Below are 24,546 nucleotides of genomic sequence, written 5' to 3'. Positions count from 1 at the left end.
ATAAATATATAATTTAAAGCATATTAAAGCACGTTTGCCTGAATGTGACCATCCATAAAGCACACAAGCAAAAATAAATTGTTCTGAATGGCAGCAAACTTACAGTGCATTCAGTAAGCAACACTCTGTACTCAAGCACACTGGATTTGAAATTAAATGAGTGAATGTGAGGTTAAAGTGCAGACGGTCACCTTTTATTTGACACCTTTAATTTGTAAGTGAGTAATGACTGCTTTCCTCAGAATTAGAATTAATTAAATGGACAGTTTGGTTGTTTGGTTGTTCTTGGTTGTAAATCTTGTAAATGAAGGCCATGGTTAAATATGCAAGTATGACCCATTCCAGATATAAACTGAAACATTTAAAGATAAGACCAAGGGCAAAAAACATTTGACAAAAATAATAAAAAAAAGGTTTAATTCCATAAAGTCCTATTGCATTAATATGCTGCCTGGAGGTACAATCAAACATCAATTATCTCAGTTTAATATTTAAATAATAAGCGTATTAAGTATATCATTCTACATCTAGTGTCAAAATATGTTGCTATTGAAACATTTCCCATTGAGCCCTATCCATGCTACTGACCTATAATACACAGAAAACCACAGAAAAATTAACTCCCTCTCTCTTGTTAGCGCATTTTGCTAATTCATGGAATGCAATCGAAAGGCAAATTGTAAATGGATTGAAAGATTTTATCCAAAGCACTTTTTCGCTTTTTTTTTTGGATCTTTCATTGAATTATTTTGGAAAGAATCTAATCTGTACAGAATGTTAGACAGGTGCAGAAGACTTTTGCACAGTACTGTATTTTGTAGTCAAAATGAAGTATGGATATTGGCCTAAAGCTACTACATAATTCCTTATCTTTGCCTTCTTTGGGGATTGTCTTTCCATGAAGGGGGGATTTTGTTCTTCATGGTATATCTAAATGATGCTAGCAATTGGGGGCCCAATTCCTGTCTAAATGTGAATGGAAGGCCATCACTACCTGGTGACTTACTATTCTTAGTTCTACTAATCGCTTCCTCCATTTTTTGTTTTGTAATATCTAAGTTCAATAATCTATTCTGTTTTTCCCCTATCAATGGTAGATCCAGTCCCTCTAAAAATGTTTAATACTCTCTTCCTTGGTTGTGTATATAGTGTCCTATAGTAGTCTTTAAATACCCTCTCTATTTAATCTGGCTCTTTTAGTAAATCATTGGTTTTGGGATCTCTAATCTTATATATAGTAGTTAATGTTTGTTGTACACTAATCCGTCTGGCTAATATTCTATTTGCTTTGAATCCCCCTTCATAATATGCCTGCTTTACAAACCTAACTTTCTTCTCTACTTCTGTTAATAATATCTTATCTATCTCACCTCTAATGTCTTTAACCTTCTTAAGTGTCTCTGGGTCGTTCATGTGCTGCTTGTGCTACTAGTTTCCCTCTTATTACTGCCTTCTGTTATGTTCCTGAGTTCTGTCTGTTAGTTTATCATTGTTTATTATTGTTATTTTTGTATTTATTATTTTTCATTTTCATGTTTGGTGTTCCGTTTATACTCATTAGTCTTTGCACTCATCTTCCCCTGTGATGTCTGAGTCTGAATGTTTACGAGCCCGAGTCACTCCCCTGTCTGCGTGCTCCACTATTTGGGTGTTTATGGTAGTTCCGGGGTTCAACCTTCCTTCCAATCTTGCATTCCTTATTTCCTGCTTTCTCTCCATTTCATGTTTGTAGATAGCACTAATATACTAATCCCCCAACAAACATAGAATCTGTACAGTACTAATTATACTAACACACTAATATGTTTGTCTAACTAACAAACTAACATTCACTAGTTTTGGGTATTTGAAATTTAAATCACGTGACTAACTTACTAATGCGTCTCCAGTTTCAATTGTGTTCTGTAGCTCCGTCTCCCTATTCTATCACTGATTACTTGCTTAGTTTCAGCAAAGTATTCGCACCTGTCTCTCCGTATCTCTACATCTACTGATTCTGTGCAATTGTCTACTCCCTATTCCGGAGCCGTTTGTATTGCATGTGTGTCTTTGTGAATCCAGTCCGAGTTTTCGTTTCCCCCTCGTTATTGTGCTATTACCCTTTCATGTGTCTCACCTGATGTTTATTTGTTAGACCACCCTCACTGCCATGCCCCACCTAGTTTGTCTCATTCCCCTGTGTATTTATACCTGTCCTTTTCAGTTGCACCTTGCTAGTTTGTCTTGTTACATTATTGGCATTTGGCAGACGCTCTTATCCAGAACGACATACAACAAAGCATTTGGGGGTTTCAAAACTAGTATCCCCCTTTCCCCTGTTGGTGGGTGGGAGGTAAGGCCTCTCCTGGTGAGAGGGCCCCCCCTAGTGGCAGAGATCTCCCCTGCGGTGAGTCTCCCCAGCTCACTATAATTGTCCAACATTCATTACATTACATTACATTAATGGCATTTGGCAGACGCTCTTATCCAGAGCGACGTACAACAAAGTGCATACCCATAACCAGGGATAAGTGCGCTGAAAGACCCTAGAGGGAAGTACAATTTCAATTGCTACCTGTGCAACAAAGATAAGGACCAGGGCCTATTTGAATTTTTTTTTTTTTTTTTTTAAACGAACAAATAAACAAACATTCAAACTAATTTCCAGCACTCCCGGCCAGCGCTCGCTTTGTATACAAATCCTATATATTTTTGTCACACGTGATTCTCTGTGTCCTTCAGCTTAATGCAGTAAATGAACAGGCCCTTAATATAGACCACTGCACTAGTCCTCATTCACTATGTAGTCTACATGCAATCGACGTGTAGTACTTGGCAATTAATCAAACAGCACAAACAACTGTTTAGTAGAATTTCTTTCTTTCTTTTTTTTTTAAACAGTTTTGGGCAAGTTTAAATGACTTGGCTCGTTTGTATTTTTAACCTCTTCATGCTTTATGTCACCTCAATTAATAATGTAATGTAATAAAATAAAAAAACTGTCCACCTTTTTTTCTCGTAATTTATCAAAAATTGGAGGTAGTGGCCGTTAAAGCGAGAAAAAGTTTCAAACACCTGCGTGTATCACGTGAAATAGCCTGAATTTGTAGAACCATATAACATGTAGTCATTGTATCCTTCTTCTGTGTTGACCATGTATTGTGCACGGACTCTTTTCATTGGCGTTAAAGAGCTCCACCTGTTTAGTGTAAATTCAAGGTCAAAGGTCAATTGGTTGAGAGGTTGGTTGGGAGAGAGAACATGCAGTTATCATAGTTAGCTCGCAAGGTAAAAATAATAATAATACTCCTAGCTTCTTTCTTTATAGTTCTGAAGACTTGTATCATGACATGGCGACAACAGTTTTTTATAGAAATGATCATTTGTGAATTTGAAGAGCAGTCCGCACCAGTAAGATTTGGGTTGTTCTGGCACCTGTTACATGCAAACCTTAGACAGTTTTCAAAGTGAAAAAGTAACCGTCTCAAGTGGAATTGTGTTCATCATTTCCTCAATATGCTTCAAATGTATGTAGGATCCACATTTCCCACAATCCCACAGGACAATTCCGCAACGTCCACCCTGCATGACGTCTAGCTCGTTTCAGCAAATCCCGTAATGGCAGGAGCAATAAACTTTCCCTGTATAAGAGCATGGTAAGCTCTCGGGAAGAGCCTCTTCTCTCTTCTTCCCATTTCTTCTTCGACTTTGGCCATTCCCTTCAGCTCATCTGCTCCGATACTCGGACAGAGGCTAAATTCTGCACAGCGCACTACCAGGCCTACAGACACACCTAGTTACCTCGCGGTAACTTTGTGGCATATAGCGAGTGGAAACTGGTGTACGCGGAACGCTACATCAGTTTACTCCTAGTTTACCCCTGCAAAGCTCACCAACGAACAACAGCAACTAACTTTTCCCCCCGGAAAAATGACCAGCCAACATTTTTTCCAGAACCAAACAGACCAGATGACAACGCGCAGCCCACGGGAACATCCCAGCTCTGTGCATCTCTCCAGTACATCATTCACATTACCATCGCCGCTTCTATAAGGACAGCACGTCTTTTGGATCCAGCAATGCGTATGGACTCAGTTAGGCAACAAACATTCAGGCATAGCCAGTGTTTAGTTTAGTCTTAACTGATATTGTGAATCTGTGTTTCTATATTTGCCGTCTTATCATTGGAATGTATTTTGTTATATATATATATATATATATGTACGTGAATTGTTTCGCCATCTTTCGCACATATATAGAGTAAACTACGCAAGTAGTCTCTTCTCACATTTAACACTGACACTAACACGCCCACTTTTACCTTTCCTTTGTCCAAGGGACACGTGTGCTTATGTGCGCACACACACACACACACATACCCTACTAACTTACCCTACTAACTTCCCGTTAGTTCACATATGTTCTGTGTTTGTACGTTTGTTTAATAAATATTTTATTAAACCCGGTGTCTGTTTTGGCATCACATAGACATGAGAGCCGAGTTAAAGCAGTCTTTCAAAGAACTAATCATTGATAATGGTTATTTTAATTATTAATTAAAATACTCAATTTTTAGTTAGATATTTCTGATAACAGTAGTTTTATGAAACTGATTACTTTTTGCAGTTATACTGCTACATAACATTAATTGGTGCCCCAGTTACGTAGAGAGTAAAATCCCTATGCTATTTGGCGGCCCGTGCGAGGACCCTACATGTATAATGATATAATGAGTGGATTCTCAAAGCTGTTCATAATGTCTAAGTAGAGCTACATATTGCATCCCAGATAACAAACATACGTCAGCCCAATGGTGGACAACAAAGTCAGGTCAATGACAGTTTGTCTATCGGGCCAACGTTGGTCAGACATGGGAAAACTGACTATACTTTAAATGCCATCATTTTCTGTTTGTTGTGCACAATCCATCACTCATGACATCAGTAGGCTATAAAAGAAGCTGACAAGTGTTACACTCAGATGTATTATTCTGAATAACTTGAACCAATTATCTGAACCCAGCAGGTAAAATAATGTGGTGAAATCAGGTGGTGTACTGCACCATAGGAGCAAAAACCTGCAGACACTGTGACCCGCAGGACCTGAAGTTGAGTAGCATTTTGCCAGTGTAACACTTAAGCGGTTCGTAAGTGACTATCAGCCAAAATCAACAATTATTGATCAATTCCTCAATTTTCTCACTCTTGCTGCTCCAGGCAGAACTTGGATGGAATATGGGCATTGCTTTACAGCGAATACAGTAAAATTGTCACACACTGTGTGACTCCCGTGGGAGGATAGACGAGCTGGACACAACAAGTTATTGAAAGTCCGGATTGACCCGGTGTTTTTTAATTTATACAGGAGCGGGGACGGGAGATAAAATAAACAAAGTAAACAAAGTCTTCACCTGTCATCATCAAGGGATCATAATTTCTTCACAAAAAAATAATAAAGGCAAACTAATTTAAAATAAACTGTTGCATTTTAGCCCCAGCTCTCTCATACATGGTTCCTCAGTCTCAGACACCTACTGTGGACAAGAGCACACATTTAGCAGCCTGGACTAATTTCTCCAGTTGGGTGACGATTTAACCAGTAGACATTGTCCTCAGATTGCCCTGCTTCCTTCCCACAAACCGGGCCCTTGATACAAAAATAAATAAAAGTTTATATAAAATGGAATAAAAAAGAAAAAATATTATTAATATAATTTATATAGAAAATAATAAATAATAAAACAATGATACAATTATAAAAAGATAATTTAAAAGCCAAAGTAAATAGGTAGGGTTTTGAGCTTGCTTTTAAACATTCACACAGAGCCTGCTTCTCTAATGTCCTTAGGTAGGGTATTTCATACTTCCATACAGTGGGTAAAAGCTGCTTTGCTTTTTTTGTGTAGTACCCTGGTTTAAAAAACCAGCATCGGAGGAGCTAAGGGCTCTTGCTGGGTGATAAAATATTAGGGAGTCAGAGACAAAAGGAGCTTTGTATACGAGTAAAATAATCTTTAAATCAATTCTAAGATAAATAGGGAGCTAAAACAGGAGTAATATGCTCTGTTTTCCTGGTTTTTCTTAAGAGTCTTGCAGCAGAGTTCTGAATAAGCTGGAGTCTCTCTATTGACCTTTCTGGAAGGACAGTGAGTAGGGCATTACAGTAATCCAACCAAGAAGAAATGAAAGCATGAATTAATTTCACAGCATCCTGCTGTGCTAAAAATTGCCGTAATTTGGCAATGTTTCTCAGGTGAAAGAATCCGGTCTTGGTCACTTTGCTGTAAAACTAAAATTACACCGACTTAGTCCAGTGAGGCCAGGTCTCCAGGTCTGTTAATAGTGTGTTCCCACATTTGTGAATGTATGTAAGTGAGGTCAGTAGTGTTTATACTGCGTAACCTAGCAATGCATATAGTGCAAATGAAAATAGACGACGAACGTGACTGTATTTCAATAAAATTAGGTTTTCAGTACAACTACAGATGACTCATGGACATTGTATTGCAATCATGTTATATTAAGGTACAATAGTTAGATCCATGTTAAAAGGTTAAAAACCACTAAATTGCTTAGCTAGCACAGTGTTGCTGTCAGTAAGATGTAAAACAATTGTCATATATAAGCCATTTCAACTTCTGAAATCACAAGTTGATATTGAGTCCTCCATGTTAGAGGGCAGTAATGATGCCTTCTAATCACATATTTGTGATCTTACACCTTTGGGCCAGTTCTGGAGTGATCACGTATTTGTACACACACACACACAAAAGGGTTAATAGAAGTCAAACAATTGGTCAGGGAGCACAGGGAATTTGCCTCAACAGAAATGTATAATGGAGTGTCATCTGCAACTGTGAAAGTTGCCATTGTGTTGACAGATGACATCATCTAATGGGAGCAGGTACAGAGAAAACAGAAGGGGAGAGCTTGCTTGTGCTACACCAAAAGGTAGGTCATATCTTATGAACATGATTGCCAAGCCTAACATAAAATCTTCTCCCCGTTATGTAGGTTTGAAACCAGTTGATAGTGCTTTCTGAGAGACCAACCCAGTCTTATAGGTGACTGATTAAAATCAATGGTCAATGATGCCAAAAGCTGCATGCAAGTCTAAAAGAAAAATTATTGACACTTTGCTTGTATCAACAGCAATTATAAGATCATTTATTACTTTTACCAGAGCCATTTCTGTGCTGTGATTGGGTTTAAAGCCAGTTTGGAACTTCTCCAGGGTACTGTTTTTGTACTGAGTTGATTAAAACTCTCACTTTCTCAAGTACCTTGCTCCTGAATGGTAGGTTTCAAATAGGCCTGTAACTACTAAGGATATTATTTTCTACTGAGGGTGGAATGTAGTTATAGATACACACATGGGCTGATTTTGTTGACTGACACCAACATACCATCCAGTTTTCAATAGGAATCTATTTAAATTTTGGTGACCTCTTTATCATTATCAGTTAAATATGGGAAGAGGATCACCCTTCTTTTGCACAAAAGAATGTCCTTGCATAAAGATTCTCAAGGACCTTGTACTGATGGGATCTCTGAATAGTGTATCTTCACAGCCTTCATTAGTAATCATTAATTCTACATCAAGCTGGCCATTCCAGGACGTTCACGTGCAATCCAATCCTAAGCCCTACCCACTGTAGCGACCTTTGTCAAAACATTCCTCAGTTTTCCGTGCAATTTTTCAAAACAGTTCCTGTTTAGCTGCAAGGGGGACATCACACTCTTTGCACTTCCATAGAGTGTTCTGTTTTTTCTGTTCTGCACATTTTGCAAAAATGCAGAGGTATTATTTTGAGATGTAATGGTTAGAATTGTCCTGATGATAATCAGATGTCAGATGAGCACAGAAAGAAGTTGTAATACAGCACACGTATTTACTAATATGATCATAAGAAATAGCTAAACAGACCAACTCCAAGAACAAGTCTTAGTTATTTCTGCTTTTTCCTCAAATGTAGATACAGTATGCTAATATCGATTGTGGACATCCAGTTCTAGAGTCCTGGCTATGCAATAACACATCTCGTATGTAGTATTTTGAGATGCAATGGTTAGAGTGTGGGAATTTACAAAAAAAAAAAAAAAAAGTGAATAGCCTATGCTTCCGTATGTCGTTGTATTGTGTTTTACAGTTCTCACACATGGCATCGCCCCTCCCCTGCCAGAGAATAATTCTGATCCAATTCTGAATGAGATGGGCCGGAATTCGCACAGAGCGAAACTCACATATTAATGAGTAAGGATGAAGAAATCACAGTGGTCTTATTCATTTAATTTAAAACTTTAAAAAACGATTACTAGTATGTGTCAATAGGAGCATTCCGATGTCAAGATTCTAAGGTTTCTGTCAATATGTTTGTTGCATCCATATGGTAAAATCTCACAAAGAAGTTGATCTGATCTTGTTGGTGTCGCCAGCAACACCACTGACCCCAGAGAGTTAAACTACCCATTTTAAACCGACTAATATTTCAATCGAAATAGGATAATTTGTTCTGATTTAATGGTAACATGAGGCATTATTTGGCAATCTGCCTGTTAATCCGATGAAACATAGGCCAAAGAGCTCAATGTAAACAGGGCTATTGACACCTGCTTTGATATGAGGGGGAGGCGGGGCCTTGCATAATTTGAGGGCCCTACACAATTTGCATAGTGAGCATAAAGAGCTGCCTGGCTCTGGTTGTTGGGGAAGCGAGGATTAATTCAAATGCGTTTAAAACAGCTATTTTAACCGGCAACACCCTTGTTTAAATGTACAGCACTCTGAATATAGTTAAACTGTTAAAACACCTCACTTAACCAACATGTAAAATATATTGATTTGATTTGATTTCATAATTGATATTTTTTAAAATAATTACCAATTAAATAGCTAAATTCTATAGCTCAGAGTCTGGCAATAAATTTAACTCCACCCATTTCATCTCTGCAAAGGGATGGAAATGTTTAGACTAAATGCAATGCATTTGATTTCTCAAATTTTGCTGATGCTTAATACAACCCATAGTAATGCCTTTCAATGTAGTTTGCAGCCATTCACAGATTTACCTTTAGTCAGTTAACTTCCCGGTCTAACTTAAGGTAAACTTATCACACAACCTGGGGCAGATACGGAGGTAACTTGCAAATCTTAGCTAAAGGCAGCTAAAGCTAAAACATAAGATAGACTCATGATGTTAGCTGACAAGTTTATACAGTTGTATTTCATATTCAACATGCCACCATATGGGTCAAGCTTCTCTGAGGTTGAGCTGTTTGGAGACAGAATAACAAATTCCTGCCCCCACCTGCGTGGAATCATACCTATGCAAATACAGGTGAGAGTCCACCACCTCATTCTCTTGTGGCTGTGAGACTGTGTGTGCTCTTTGGGAGCACTTTGTTGAGAGAGCTAGTGTTGCCGAATATATACGCTCTTCTCTGAACAGGAGTGCTTTGTTGTGGTACAAACTACACGGAAATGATTCCAAATGCCAATAATGTTAAGTCCCGTGTTTCTTTGACTCAGAGCTTGTGTGTCATTTCCCATTTGCATACCTGTTCGATCTATTTTTGTTAGCAAGGTAATACAAAAATAATGCACACCTACATGATACGTTTCGACCAATCAGAATGCTGTATTTGCCCTAGGTGGTTGGTTATTTTTCAGTGCCGTGGTATAAAATAAAGATAACTGTCTGTGTATTGTATCCTTTACCCTGACTCACCAGCCCACCATGCACTCTAAAATGCATTGTTTTAACATCATAAAACATCTATGCTACACCTGAGCATTGACTTGATTCTGAGACAGGAATAAATAGAAAATCATAATCACTGGATAAATTCTTACTCCTAATTCACTACACAGTACAATTACACTATATTTCGGGAGCACAGATGCCAAATTATTTTATTTTAGCAGTGTTCATCAGCATCCTTTGGTGCAATTTCACAAACCCTCTGTGATCTGGTGAGTAGACCATGTCTGTGTGTGGATGCTATGTGATTGTTGTGGAGAAGGACTGATATGCATCTGCCAGCCCTGCATAATCTGTAATCTGTCATGTGTAACATCATTGGCTGCACCGCAGAGATGTGCTATTGACGGCAAGCTCCATTGTTGAGATGGCAGAAATCAATGGTTGGCTCTGAATAGCCACAACAAGCCCAGACAGACAGGCCTCCACTGCATGACTGACAGCTGCTATGATTGCCATTGTGTTACAGCTGATACAGTTCGCTCTGCATTTCATGTGAGAGGAACAAAAGCATATTTGTTCATTTGCGTGTACATGTGTGTGTGTGCATTCAGAAAGTTAATGTGTGCTTGTGTGCTGAGATGCACTAAACAAAGGTAAGGAAATTTCCCCGATGACTGTAGTAATCCAGCTGTACACTCACAACACACATGCAGGCACACACACACAGAAAGCACACACATGTCCTCAGGTATCACTCTCAATTGCATGCACAAAGACCCTGTCCATCTTTCTGGTAAAAAACAAAAAATAATCTCATCAAGGCAACAGCCTCAGCATCTCTCCCTTCTTCTCCCCTGCTCCCTAAACTCCATGTTATCTCTCTCCTCCAGGAGCTTCCACACTTCCACATTACCGTCTCAGGAATCTCATCTTTCCAGGGCCGCTGTCATGGTCTTGCCCCGGCTGCTGGAAATCACTGGAGCAATTAAGTCTCATCCAAACATTCTGACTCAAATGCTGATGAGGAGGGAATGCATTTGCAGACTGTGTCCTGCACCAGTCAGTTGGGCAGCTAAAGGGAATTCATGGCTTATTTCTGTCACCCTGTTTGTCTCTCCCATCTGAAGGGATGCTTGCTGTGGTGGGAACTTTAGAAACATATCAGGTGCCATGTAACCCAAAGCTGCAGTCCTCAATCTGGCATTGAATACTGGCTTGTTTGTTTTCGGAAAGCAGCAGCTATGTGTTGACTGGCAGCACCTCCAGGTAAGGTCCTCCAGTGAAGTGTCCCTTGGCTTGGTTCCTCAATGCAATGCAGTTAGCCCTGTGGACTGACATATGCCCCATATTGGGACAGTCCCCTCCGCATTTTCAAAATCCTTTGATCTTCCATGGCAATGGAAGCAAATTATGCGTTCAAGCTTTGACCATTAATTCCACTCTTCCTAGGAATGCCCATGTTGAAGACACAAAGCTTTGTTTCAAAGTTACTGTGCTGCCAGTGTCACTCACCTCAAGTGTTTATTATGGCAAGGGGTTTTATTTCCAATGGAACAAAGCCTTTATCCCTTAGATCTCTTTATTAAAAATAAACACATTACTTACCTATCTCTAAAGATAAAAAGCTAGAGCTCCAGAAACCAAATAAGCAACACATGATCAATGATCATCCAAAATGGCCACCTTTTACCTGACGCATCATTTTCAGATGTCTGTATCAGGTAGGGATAGGAATCTGACAGTATGATTACAAGGGTAACCAAAGAATATGTTTTTTGTAAACTATTCATACAATAAAAACAAGTCATCTAAACAAAATAATGGATATGAATGTATGCTGGTGATATTCAACAGAAGAAAAATTTGGGAATATTATGAATAATTTCATGAAGATATTTATGCTGCAAATTTGTGGAAATTTAACAATACTTACACTACTCAGTCATATTAATTATTATAATGTACCAGACTGTAATGTAATATTATAAAACCCATTTCTGCAACAACAGATTCAACTGGTCCTGAGTTGCCCTTGACACACCCTCCACAAGCCCCTCCAGCACTGCCTGCACAAGAGCCTCCCCCTGAACCATCCCCTGAACCCTATGCAGGCGAACCTGGACCCTGTCGGTCATTTCTCTCCCAGTGCTCTGTCGTTTTCAAGCTCCAGCTCTCCACCTCTCCTCTCCTGACTGATCTGTCTGGGGAGTCGATCTGTCTCACCAGCTGGAATACTGAAGCCGTGTACGACGCCTTCCTCAATGGGCTTTCCAAGGTCATTAAGGATGAACTAGCTACCTGTGAGTTACACACCAGCTTTGAGGCCCTGGTGGATTTTTCCATCTGGATCGAGAACACGTGGCACAGCGTCGCAGAGAGATTAAGCATAATCCCCACATCAACTGGGCCAGTAATACAATTTTGGGCTGGAGCCCATTCTGCCTGAACTGTGAGGTCTCTGTGAGGCCCAGACTCTTGATCCAGCTTTTATACTCCAGGAGGAATTTCCTTACTTGGCTGCCATTACACCCAAGTACCTGGATCGCAAGGCAGTGTTCAGCAAGTGCTTGCCTACTTCCACATCGTCCCTATGACTGTGCCATTGAGCTCCTACCTGGTACCATGCCAAATAGAGGTAATCTGTTCTCCCTGTCCCTGCCTGAGAGCAAGACCATGAACAAGTACTTCCAGGAGTCATCATCCATAACTTTAGTACCTTTTGCCGCTCCCCTTACTGCCCTGACTTTTACATTACATTACATTATTGGCATTTGGCCAATAGACACTCTTATCCAGAGCGACGTACAACAAAGTGCATACCCATAACAAGGGATAAGTGCGCTGAAAGACCCTAGAGGGAAGTACAATTTCAACTGCTACCTGTACAACAAAGATAAGGACGAGGGCCAATATATATATATATTTTTTTTTTTGGAACAAAGAAACAAACAAAACAGAGCAAAAGTGACCAAAGTCAATTATCCAAACACTGCTTACCTAGCCAACTAAAAATACCAATACACAAAGCAAGTCACAGAGACAACAATTAAGGACTTCTTCTAAGCTGAGGTTTTCCTGGTCTCCGGCAGTGAAGGAGGCATTTTCAGTTGAAGAGATGATTCACCACTATGCCCATCTTGATTCAGCCTGACACTGCCCACCAGTTCCTTGTGGAGACAGATGACTCTGATGTTGGATTTGGTGCTATCCTGTCCCAACGTTCAGCAGAGGATGGTAAGCTGCATCCCTGCATCTTCTACTCCCACAGACTCACTCCCACTGAGCACAGCTGCAAGATTGGCAACTGGGAGTTGTCGCTGTCAAGTTTGCTATGGAGGAGTGGAGGCAGTGGCTCGAAGGCTCCAGCACCCTCTTTTTGGTATGGACTGATCACAAGAACCTTGAGTATATCCATTCTGCCAAGCACATTAACTCTCTCCAAGCCTGTTTGTCTGTTTTTTCTGCCCGATTCAATTTCAGCCTTTCCTATTGCCCTGGCTTTAAGAACGGCAAACCAGACACCGTCTCCAAAAGATTTGGAGACATTTTTGTATTTAATAAAAAAAAGTAATATATTACTATAAGCAATTTACTACTTTTTACATAAAACTTGATCAAGGCTGTCTGAGATCAGAAGCAAGGAGCCAACCAAAGTCTGCAGAACAACTGTGGCAAGTTCTCCAACATGCATGGAACAATCTCCCTGCTGATTGTCTTATAGAACTGCAGGACAGGGTAGGCCATCTCAGAGAAGTGATGCAGTTTTAACGCCGAAGGGTGGTCACAGAAAATATTGATTTGATTCAGTTTTTAACTATTCTCCCAAATTACTCAAATGTAAAATGTATAGTATGGTTATTTTTTACCTTTCATTGAATTATTTTTATAAGAATCTTATCTGGACCAAATGTTATACAGGTGCCAAAGACTTTTGCACAGTACTGTATTCTAAAAGTAAGAAATACTGACACGTTTTTCAAGTATTTCTTGATTTTATTAAACAAGATCAGTGAAGATCATAACACAGGCTACCAAGCCATTTGCAACAGTAAATGAGTTGGTATGAACGATTGCTGAAATGATGCTTAATTATTAAAACAACAATGAATTCACATGAATGATATCACTTACTAAACTAAGTAAGCGATTTTCTTTAGAGTAGAAAATGGGAATTTGGGGTTTGCAACTTTCTCTATGGTTATTTGCATTACCCAAAATTTGAAGTTGATTTTCAGGCTACCTATATATGTAGCCAAAAAATAATAACAACATATCTTGTTGTTTATCGGGCTATTTGATATTGAGCACAACTGGATGATATTTGTGAGGATATGCTTGTCATGATCTGTGTTTTCTGTATCTGTATTCTGTCTAAGTCCCCAGCATTTCGCCTTTTGTTTCCCTCTGTGACTACTGTAGGTTTCACCTGTTTTCACTTCCTGATTATCATGCACACCTGATTATCTGTCAATTTAAACCTGTCTGTTTTGTTAGTTCTTTGCCAGGTTGTATTGTACTCCTGCCATTTTCTCCAGCAGTTTCTCTGTCTGATCTGCCTGTATTTTGACCTGTTTTGTGCACCTCTAGCACCGCCTCTTGGATTACGCTTCTGTTCGTTTTTTACCCGCAGTGTGGTTTATCTGCCTTCCCTGACTGCCTCTCCGTTAACAAACTTCTGCATGTGACCACAACCACATTTTGGATTACCTGTGTTGTACCTGTTTTCTTGGCTACCGAACCCCTGCCTAGATCTCTGACTATGAACTGCATTGTCTCCTACATTCCTAAGGGAGGAGATATGCAATGAGACTAAAACATTTATTGGCTATTGGTCAGGGAAATCTTGCTCTCATGAAGGACCCTCTTCCAATTGCTATGATAATAAATTGGACTCTGCCCATTTAATCCCCACATTGGAACAGATGGAAATGTTTAGACCAGGGATGAGCAACTCCAGTCCTGGTGGGATGCGTAAAGCCTGTATATGGATTTTGCTGGCCCAATCAGCTAATTAGCCATATGAACAATGACTGATTCACTCATAAATTAGACTACAATAAAATGCTACAAGACAAGAACACTTATCAGCTGTTGTCTATATCACGGAATGTGGCTATAAGTGACAGATCATGTGAATGATTTGGCTGATAAAATAATTAAAAGCAGAAATTGGTCTGAAATCCAGAAACCGATACGGCCCTCCTTGCCAATCCCTGATAAATTGTTATTGCAATGCATTTGCTTTCTCTAATTTAATACATACCATAATAACCCCATACAAAGTAGTCTGAATCAATTCACAGATTTACCTTTACAGTCCCTTTAAGGATTAGATAAGACAGTGTGTTGTCCATAGACTGCAGGAATGGCTACTGAAATGTGGGCATTTTCAAGGATCTCATTAAAAACAGTTATTTAATATAACTTTATCAATGTCTTTGCTGTATTTTTGATCAGTATACCTTTCTTTCAAAAACATAGTTTCTCAGAGAAGTCCAAACTTTTGAATGGCAGGGTGAAACATTTTTATTTTTATTTTAAGAGGGGTTGAGTACTGTTCCTTGTTCGTGTCAATATGTACAATCAATTCTCTATGAGAAACCATATTTAGGTGCAGTGCCCTCTTTCTGTGTCCTAGAGTGATTTTCCGATTATGTGCATGAATGACACATCTATAGTTTAGGCTGTACCTTTTGGATATTATGTCATGCACTCTTGAGTGTCTTCATTAACCTGAGCACCAGCTATAATTAGTCTCATGCAAACACCAATAATATTTTAGTCTTTACCTGCTGCAGAATTCCAAGCAGTGGATTAACTGCAGTATTGTGATTTGTGGAAGCTTAGTAAACCTGTGGAAACCTTCTCAACATCAGCACAGGTGTTTGGACCAACCGAGGGACTGTGTCATTCACAGAGGGACAGTTTCTTCAGAACGACAGGGGTACATTTATATTTCCAGTGATCAGATGATGCATAATTTAAGGGAATTTAGGGAATCTGTGGAAAATAATTTTCTAATAGGCACCTAGCTGCTAAGTTTGGTTGCTGTAGGCTTTACAGTTAGGGTGGAAAAATAATAATAAAAACCAGACCACACAATTGAGGTTCACAATTTTGGTGCAGCTGACTTCACTAAGGGTTTACTAATCCTTCTCCTGTTTTGCCAGTAAACTGTGGACCTGGCATTGGGAGTACTGATTTGGCTAGACAAAGCATAAGAGAACCTAAAAAATAGCAAGGCAGCTCAGTTCCAGTGCTACAATGGAAAGGGTATACAGAAACCTTAATTGTTACTAATGCATAAATTTGTGTAGGCAGCTGAACACTACAAGTGTACAAGCTGAGTTAAATGCATCACTATATGTTTTTCTTATGACTGTGTACAAAAGTGAAATGGTACAAGCCCATACCTTAGCTTTGTTGATGGTACAGTGGAGGGCATTGTTCTCCTGGTCATACAAAAGGCTGAAGTCCAGGGTCCCCAGAGTAGCTATAAAACACAAAGAGGCAGACTCAGAAATCAGCTTGATACCCCACACTTCTCAAAGCCAACAGGAACAACATAGAAGAGAGAGTTTGATAATATGATAAATACAAAAGAGCACTTCACCAAGGTTGCCTTCTAATTTTTAGGTAACTTTTATAGCTACAGGGGCTATTTCTGAACCACTCTCAAATTAGTCAAGAGAAACCCCAGTCTGATTGAACAGTTTCCAGACCAATGGATCACATGCACTGTGCCATCCATCAGATGTGAAGCAGGCTTCTCCTGAGCGTCTAATTGCACTTACATAATCGTACTAATGAACCTCCCAGCTAAGCCAATTAAGACTATGACTATAAGATTTTTTGCAGGTTCTATAGGTTTGCCATATCAGCTTTATTATTCCCACGTCCCACAGCAAATTCATTGTTTTGCATTGCATCATTTCCAAAAAGTAATTTCAGGTAATTATTATATTATGATTATATATTATTATAGTATGACTTAGTATTTAACTTGGGAATTCCTTTTGTAATATAACTATCTTATTTAAAAAAATTTTCAGATTTTTCCCTTTTTCTCCCAATTTGGTAGCCTCGTCTGATTCAATTGGAGGTAGTCGTATTAGATGTACCGCCCGTACCCCGTCCCCCGGCGGCCCAAATGAGAGCAACACGCCTTCTTCAAGCCGTCTCGTGCCCGTTGCCGTGATTCCGAGGCGCCCGAGGTGCTTATTGTGCGGCGATCTAATAACCCTGCCAAGTCCCTCCCTCTGGAGCAGCAAGCCAATTATTGCTGCCCCACATGAGCCGGCCAAACTTGGCTTTTTGGCAGGACCGAGAATCGAACCCCGGTCCCCGGTGTGCAACTGCAGCAAACTGCAACCACAAGTCTGCTGCGTCTTAGCCTGTTGCACCACCACGGCTCTTAAATACTATCTTCTGACATAATAATAATAATAATAATTATTATTATAATTATTATTATTATTATTATTATTATTATTATAATAATAATAATAATAATTATTATTATTATTATTATTATTATTATTATTATTATTATTATTATTATTATTATTATTATTATTATTATTATTATAATATGGGGGCACGGATGGTGCAATGGGTAGCACTGTCGCCTCACAGCAAGGAGGTTCTGGGTTCGAATCGCCGTCGCCCGGGGCCTCTCTGTGCGGAGTTTGCATGTTCTCCCCGTGTCTGCGTGGGTTTCCTCCAGGTACTCCGGTTTCCTCCCACAGTCCAAAGACATGCAGGTTAGGCCGATTGGAGAGTCTAAATTGCCCGTAGGCATGAGTGTGTGAGTGTGTGAGTGTGTGAGTGAATGGTGCGTGTGCCCTGCGATGGACTGGCGACCTGTCCAGGGTGTATTCCTGCCTTTCGCCCAATGTATGCTGGGATAGGCTCCAGCCCCCCTGCGACCCTGATCAGGATAAGCGGGTTCAGATGATGGATGGATTATTATTATTATTATTATTATTATTCCGGATACACGGATGGGTGCAGTGGGTAGCACTGCCGCCTCACAGCAAGGAGGTCCTGGGTTCGAATCCCCGTCGGCCGGAGCCTCTCTGTGCGGAGTTTGCATGTTCTCCCCGCGTTTGCGTGAGTTTCCTCCCACAGTCCAAAGATATGCAGGTTAGGCTGATTGGAGAGTCTGATTGGAGAGTCTAAATTGCCCATCAGTATGAGTGTGTGAGTGAATGGTGTGTGTGCCCTGTGATGGACTGGCAACCTGTCCAGGGTGTATTCCTGCCTTTCGCCCAATGTATGCTGGGATAGGCTCCAGCCCCCCTCCGACCCTGTTCAGGATAAGCAGGTTAGGATAATGAATGAATGAATGAATGTTATTTTCCTGGATTCTGTCTGTCTGATTATATTGCCTGGTTATTTATGTCAGTTTCCTGACCTATGTCTGATATTATGAACATTGATTATTGCCTATCCCTTTTGTACTTCTGCTTTAGTGTTTATTGTCAGTCTTGATTTATTTTGTATATTTTGTTATTTTCCATATTTACATTACTTCTGTTCATGTCTGATTTCATTGTATTCATAGGTTCACTGTCTGATCCCAGTCTGTGTCAATGCAAGCTTCCGTTTTTACCCGAACACTCCCTGTCCTGTGAGTAACACGACTTTGGCTATTTTCCTGACTCTGGTTTAACACTTCCTTCTCATCTCACTTTCTGATTTCCAGCTACAGTCTATCTGCGTGTAGATATTTACTAATCAGTACTAATTAACACTATCACTGTTTGTCTTTTGAGTTTAGCTAATACATTCATGTTGTATATATTTACTAGTATTAACCACGCTTTTTGGGTTGGGTGATTATTTATTTGTACACATAAAATAACAATATTAATGATTCCCAATTCTGCGCTTTCCTGTAACTCCACCTCTCTCAGTATTGTTGTGCCTTGCTGCTCTTGCTCGTTACCTCGTTACCCTATCCTGTTCTTACAAATCTATCCTCACAATCCGCCTGCTAACCCCAGGTCATGTTGTGTGCATGCAGTTTTGTTCTACCCTATGTCTGGTCTTGCGTTTGCCCCTCGTTATGTTACCCGATTCCCTCGTGCAGTTCCCCTATGTTAAATGTTTAGTTCCGCCCACTCACACCAGCTCCTGAATAGAATGTTAATTTCCCTGTGTATATATATCCCAGTCTGAGCACTCATTCCCCGTCAGATCGTTGATCCTCATTCTGTGCCAAGTTCCAACCCAGTTTGTAGTGAGATTCTTGAGACACCCTTTTTTTGTTTGCCTGTCTTGTTTTGTTGGTCTTGACTTTTGCTACGTCCAGTGATTATTCTCCTGCCTATTCCTTTTGTACTTTTGCTCATCTGATTTTTGGCTATGACTTCTGCTTGTGTTTTTGACCATTCTTTGGCATCTCGTTTTGGCACTGTCTGAACCTCTGATACCTGGCTACGAACTTGAACTGTAATAAAGATCACGATTTTTGCTCATCCCAGGGGTTTGCATCTGGTTCCTTTACCGGTCGTGAGAAATAATAATAATAATAATAATAATAATAATAATAATAATAATAAAAACAATATTATAACATTTTATTTATATAGCACATTTCAAACACATAGTACCATTGTCACCAGTACTCTTGATGGCCACTAGAGGCCGTCTCTCTCCCTTTCCTAGTGTTTCCAAGTCTTGTCAGTGTTAATTGATTGTCATCATTAGATTATTGTTACTCAGTAGTCTGCATGTGTCTAGCTGATTAAGGATATTATCTTCATGTGTCTTTGTTCATGTGTCTTTTGTCCCGGTTCCTTTGTTTCTTCGCTGAGTCTTTGTGAGAACTTCCCTTTGTTCCCTGCATTTTCCCCCACTGTTCCTGTGCGTTTGCCCAGTAAAGATTTCTTATTTTCACATTGTTCCTGCCTTGTGTATGTCATATTGTACCCTAGTTTATATCAGTGTAGGCTCTGCTAATGTTTTTGGTGGGATAAGCTGTACTCTGTTGAAAAAATAAGGACTGATGAAAAAAATATTGTTGCAGTATTGCAGAAATGAGAGGCCAAAAAAAACGCTATGTTGGAGTAGTGAGCGAACTACTCACCAATTTTGGAAGTGTTTTCCGTGTCACTGGGCACATCGGTAGACACACTTGAAGTTGAAGATGGGGAAGTCTCCACCACCTTGAGCTTGTTGGGCGAGTGCCCAGAGTGCTATCCACGTCGCCAAAAACATTTTTCTCATGGGGCACCGCTTTTTCTCATGGGATTGCGCACCTTTGTATACTGCTACCACAGTTTCATTATCTTCAGGTGACATCGCTCTCCCAGCCTCTCATACCCTCTTTGTCTCATCCTCTCCAAATGTACCTGGATAGTGTCTGTATTTTTGTGTCTGTTTTTTTCTTGTAGCATTTTTATTTTTGCCTCTGACCATATTTCTATTAAAAAACTTTGTCTTCTCCTCTCCCCATGTGCTACCGCAACTCATTTTTCCGTCTTCCACTTTTTCTCTACGTTGTTTCCTGCTCTGACGGAAACCACCGGAACTTCCTGTAAATGGTCCGAAATTCCGACCCACCCAAAAAAACATTTCACTCTAGAAGCGAACTGAACCATGGTCCAGTTTGATCCGGACCAATCTTTTCGTCGGACCAAATTTTGTGTGTTTGATCCAGACCTTGGTCTGAGGGAGGATTCACACCTGTAAATTTGGTTTGGATCAAACTTGAAAGTCTGAAAGTCGGGACCAAACAAGGTAGGTGGGAAAGGGCCCTTAGTTAACTTAGCTAGACTAATGTACACTTACTGTGTTCTGAAAATCACTTAGATTCATGTGACTTGTGAATGTAGAAACATAACACTACCTTTCCAATAGCCAGAAATATGGGCTGATCAGTCTGCATTTCCTTTAATCTACACTGTATGCTGAAATGAATCGCGTATGTGACTCATACTATGTTTTTATGAAAACAGAAGGAATTGGAATTTACTCACACACACAAAAACCAAAGTAAGTAGGCTACTATAAAGGAGATGGGCTGATTGGTCAGCATTTCCCCTAGTCTACAGTGATCCATATCTTGGTAACTTCCACAAAATAAAAAGTGGGACAATAACGTGTGTTTTGAGACGCACAGTCATGAGAGCTGTTGCATTGGTGAGCATGCATCGACAATAAGAGAGGCTCCCAGGCTTTCCAGGTCCTGCCAAATTTCCATTCCAAATCTGCTCAAAATATAATGTTCAATTAGGTGTTTTGAATGGATAAAATAGATCATATTTGTTTTCTATATATCTATATATATGTTTTCTTCATTTTCACTCCCAGTGAATTTTTCAACTGTGACTGGACTTTCAAAATAGCCCAATTTGGCGTAAAAACACCGGACCTGGCAACACTGGAGGCTCCCTTTTCGCCAAGCAAAAAAACTTGGGGGACATTCCAATGTGATCATGTTTCATATGGAGTTCATTTTGTCAGAACACCTAGGCTAGATGCCAATAGACGGCATAGTAATGTTTGTTGTCTATTCAAAACGGGCTAAAACCTAGTTAATCATTCTTACAAGTGTGTCTGATCGTGTCTGTGAATTAATAGGCTAACTAGGTAGAACACGTCCTTTACTTTAAGATGATTGGATGATTCATATTTTACAGGACTGCTGGTGTAGCAGGTTGGGAAATTTGCAAAAGAAAAAAAAAGAAAATAGGGAGTTGGTTATTGAGATGCTGTCACAACGTGACAATGGCAAACAAGTTATATTTTACGATACTTGATACTTGTAAACTGGTAGACATAATTCAGAATAAGATATTTGAAAAGGGTTATTCAAACTGTCTTGTTTGAGTGCTGTTACAGTATAGTTAGTTACAGTACAGCAATATTGTTGTGAGATTTATTCAGAAATTTACACTATTCAGTGAAATGGCATTGTGATAATTAAACTGAGGCTAAGAGTAAATACACAATAAACTGAGTGCTTTCCTTCAATATCTGTTTCAGGTTATATTTTTAATTGCAGACCACCTCAGATCACATGCCTGAGATGGGTAACACTGGCAACACTAAATCAAACTACGGTTAGCTGCTGTACAGTCATTCATGGACAACAAGCTGAAAATGCAATCACTAGGGAGTGGGCGGGGCATAGGAATTGTCAATTAACATATACATAATTTTCATAATACATACTTAATTTGCCTAGACACAGCTGATGCACTGGCAAAGAAGAACACAATACTTTAGAAATGAGAATGTAACAATCTTTGTTATGGGTCACTATGGGTCCAAAAACCAGAAAGCGGTGCCCTTAATGCATAAAACCACTTCTGTCAGACTCACATACTTTAACAAGCCACATCTCCAAAACTAGATATTGAAGTTATAGTTTGCATTCCCTGTTCTATTCCAGCCCTTTGTGTTCCAGCATTCAAGTATTGTTGCCCTGTCTTTCCCCTGGTTCCTGTGCTTTCATATTGTCTTGTTTTCATTTTTGGATGCCTGGGTTTACTGCTTTTGCTCAGTAAAGTTATTTCACTTAGTCATCGTGACAGCCATTCAATACGCATTACGGAAAATAAATCAAAACAAAAGTATAAACAGGACAAAAATAGAAAATACACGATATAAAAATAACAAAACAATAAATAAATCTAAATACTGGGAACAATACAATGGCGAGAACAATTTAAATCAATAGAAGTTTCAGGCAGGACCTTACAGTTCCTTGCTCAACGGAGAGAATGCGGTATTGGGGGACTTGGTTCTGGGGTGGAGCACTTACAGGTTTGACGCGTTGTGTGTTCAGAGATGCTCTTCTGTATATCACTATTATAAAGCGTGGTTATTTGCGTTACTGTCAACTTCCTGTAAGCTTCGACCAGTCTGACGCTTCTCCTCTGACCTCTCTCATTAACAATATGTTTTTGCCTGCAGAACTGATGCTCTCACCTTTCTCTAGGTGACACTAGAAACTGTTGTGTGTGAAAATCCCTGCAGTTTCTGAAATACTCAAACCAGCCAGTCTGGCACCAACAATCATTCCCTGGTCAAAGTCACTTAGATCACATTTCTTCCCCATTCCCACATTTGGTCTGAACAAAAGATAAATCTCTTGACCACTTCTACATGCTTTTATGCATTTAGTTGCTGCCACATTGACCGATTAAATATTTGCATTAACAAGATGGTGTATAGGTTGTCGAGGACCCGGCCCTAGGCCCCCCTGATGAGAGATTGACGTGGGATGGGTTAAGAAGGAATGCATTGTTAACCCCTCGCACACGCCATCGAGGTGGTAGTAAGAACGCCCGTAAGAAGAAAAAAATATGGTACAAGATAAATGTACAACCATATATGAATACTGAGGAGTCTGAAGTCAGAGGACTTAGATTCAGGGTTTTAGAGAGCAAGGCTAAAGGCCTGACTGAGGCCATGCATAGAATGTGTTCTAGCATGACCATGGAAGATGCTGAACAAGCTGAACGGGAAATTGGTGACCCAGGGAGTTTGGCATTCAAGGAGATGATAGATGTGATAACATACTTGGTTGACACGTGTGGGCTTGCTCCTACAGGGGAGGAGCACAAGGCCTGGTTAAAGCAACAGGATGAGAAAAACAATGAAGATAATTGGGAGATCAAAGAATATGAGGAGATGAGGAAAAATGTAGGAGAGATAAGGATAATGGAAGGGATGTCAATACCGAAAGAATATTAAGAGGCTTCAAGGGCCTTCCTGATTATAGCACAAATAATTTATCGGATAGATTCAAAGGACTGACTGTAGAAGAAGTTGGGGGATGATTTACACTCAGCTATTGGCTGGATGTCCTTTGTAGATCCCTTAAGGCGCCACAAAAAGGGGCGCCTGAAGAGTGTATTGAGATGGTGGCAGGCATTAACTTCTGGCTTGCATGAGATCAAGGTGTGGAGGAAGTCAAGGAGAGACTATGAAATTGAAACAGACACCCGTGATGAATAGGTTCCTTAAAAAAATACAAAAAAGCTAGTGTTTTTCCACTCATATGTAAAGATGGTGGAAATTCCCAAACCGGAGGGCCACATGAGATAAAGTATTGGGGAAATTTCGGTATGAGAAAATGACAGTTGGAAAAACAGAAATAATGAATATGGTCATTAAAAAACAAGTTACATAAGAGATAAATGTCTTCCCGCTTGAAATATTGGGGACATTTCTTATCAACAAGGTACACTTCTGTATGCAAAAAAGATATATAAGGAATAAGCTTTTAGACCTTAGGGTAGGATCTTAGAATTTTGCCTCACAAGATATCTACGAGCTGTTGAAGAGAGAGCAACACAAGACAGCTGTAGTCAAGCAGAGGGAGCGCGCCACTCCAGGATATGGATATGGAGAGAGGAGTGACGTACGCGGTGCGGACTCAGCTGAAGAAAGAGCCACGCAGAACAACTATAACCAAGCTGGAGTGGTAATTATAATCTATATTACTTGTAGAAGTAGGAAAAGTAACACATTATAAGTTTCCTTTTATTTTAATGTCTTTTATTTCTCATTAAGGTACTATATAAAGTAGAAAAATGTAGAGAAGTTATCATAGTTAGATAAATATAATATTCTAGGAATAGTTTCTTTTAAACGTCCAGAAGGGGGAGCTATAGGATAAGGCTAAGGCCAAAGAGGATGGCTATTTGAGGGGTGTACCTTGATTTTTAAACATCATAGGTGGAAAGGTAACTTAGAAAGAGCTAAAGGGGTATATGTAACTTGCATGTGATCAGCAAACTGCAAAATATGATATGTACACTGTAATGTACACTGTAATCTGTATAACTCTATTCTTTTGATTGATTATAATAAAGTATATCTTACTATAATCATATGTGATAAAG

General features: G+C 39.6%; 1 protein-coding gene across 1 annotated transcript in view; it reads right to left on the bottom strand.

Annotated features, from left to right (window-relative positions):
* Window positions 1-24,546, bottom strand: part of LOC133133863 (double C2-like domain-containing protein beta) — a 255,891-nt gene that overhangs the window by 138,345 nt on the left and 93,000 nt on the right. Inside the window, exon 2 of the mRNA XM_061250126.1 lies at window positions 16,096-16,175. Coding sequence (XP_061106110.1) covers window positions 16,096-16,175 — 80 coding nt within the window. The remainder of the gene's footprint in view (window positions 1-16,095; window positions 16,176-24,546) is intronic.

The sequence above is a fragment of the Conger conger genome, chromosome 7 (assembly GCF_963514075.1).
Source record: "Conger conger chromosome 7, fConCon1.1, whole genome shotgun sequence".
Taxonomy (NCBI): domain Eukaryota; kingdom Metazoa; phylum Chordata; class Actinopteri; order Anguilliformes; family Congridae; genus Conger; species Conger conger.
The sequence above is the reverse complement of the archived record's forward strand: the minus strand, read 5'-3'. Positions and strand labels throughout refer to the sequence as shown.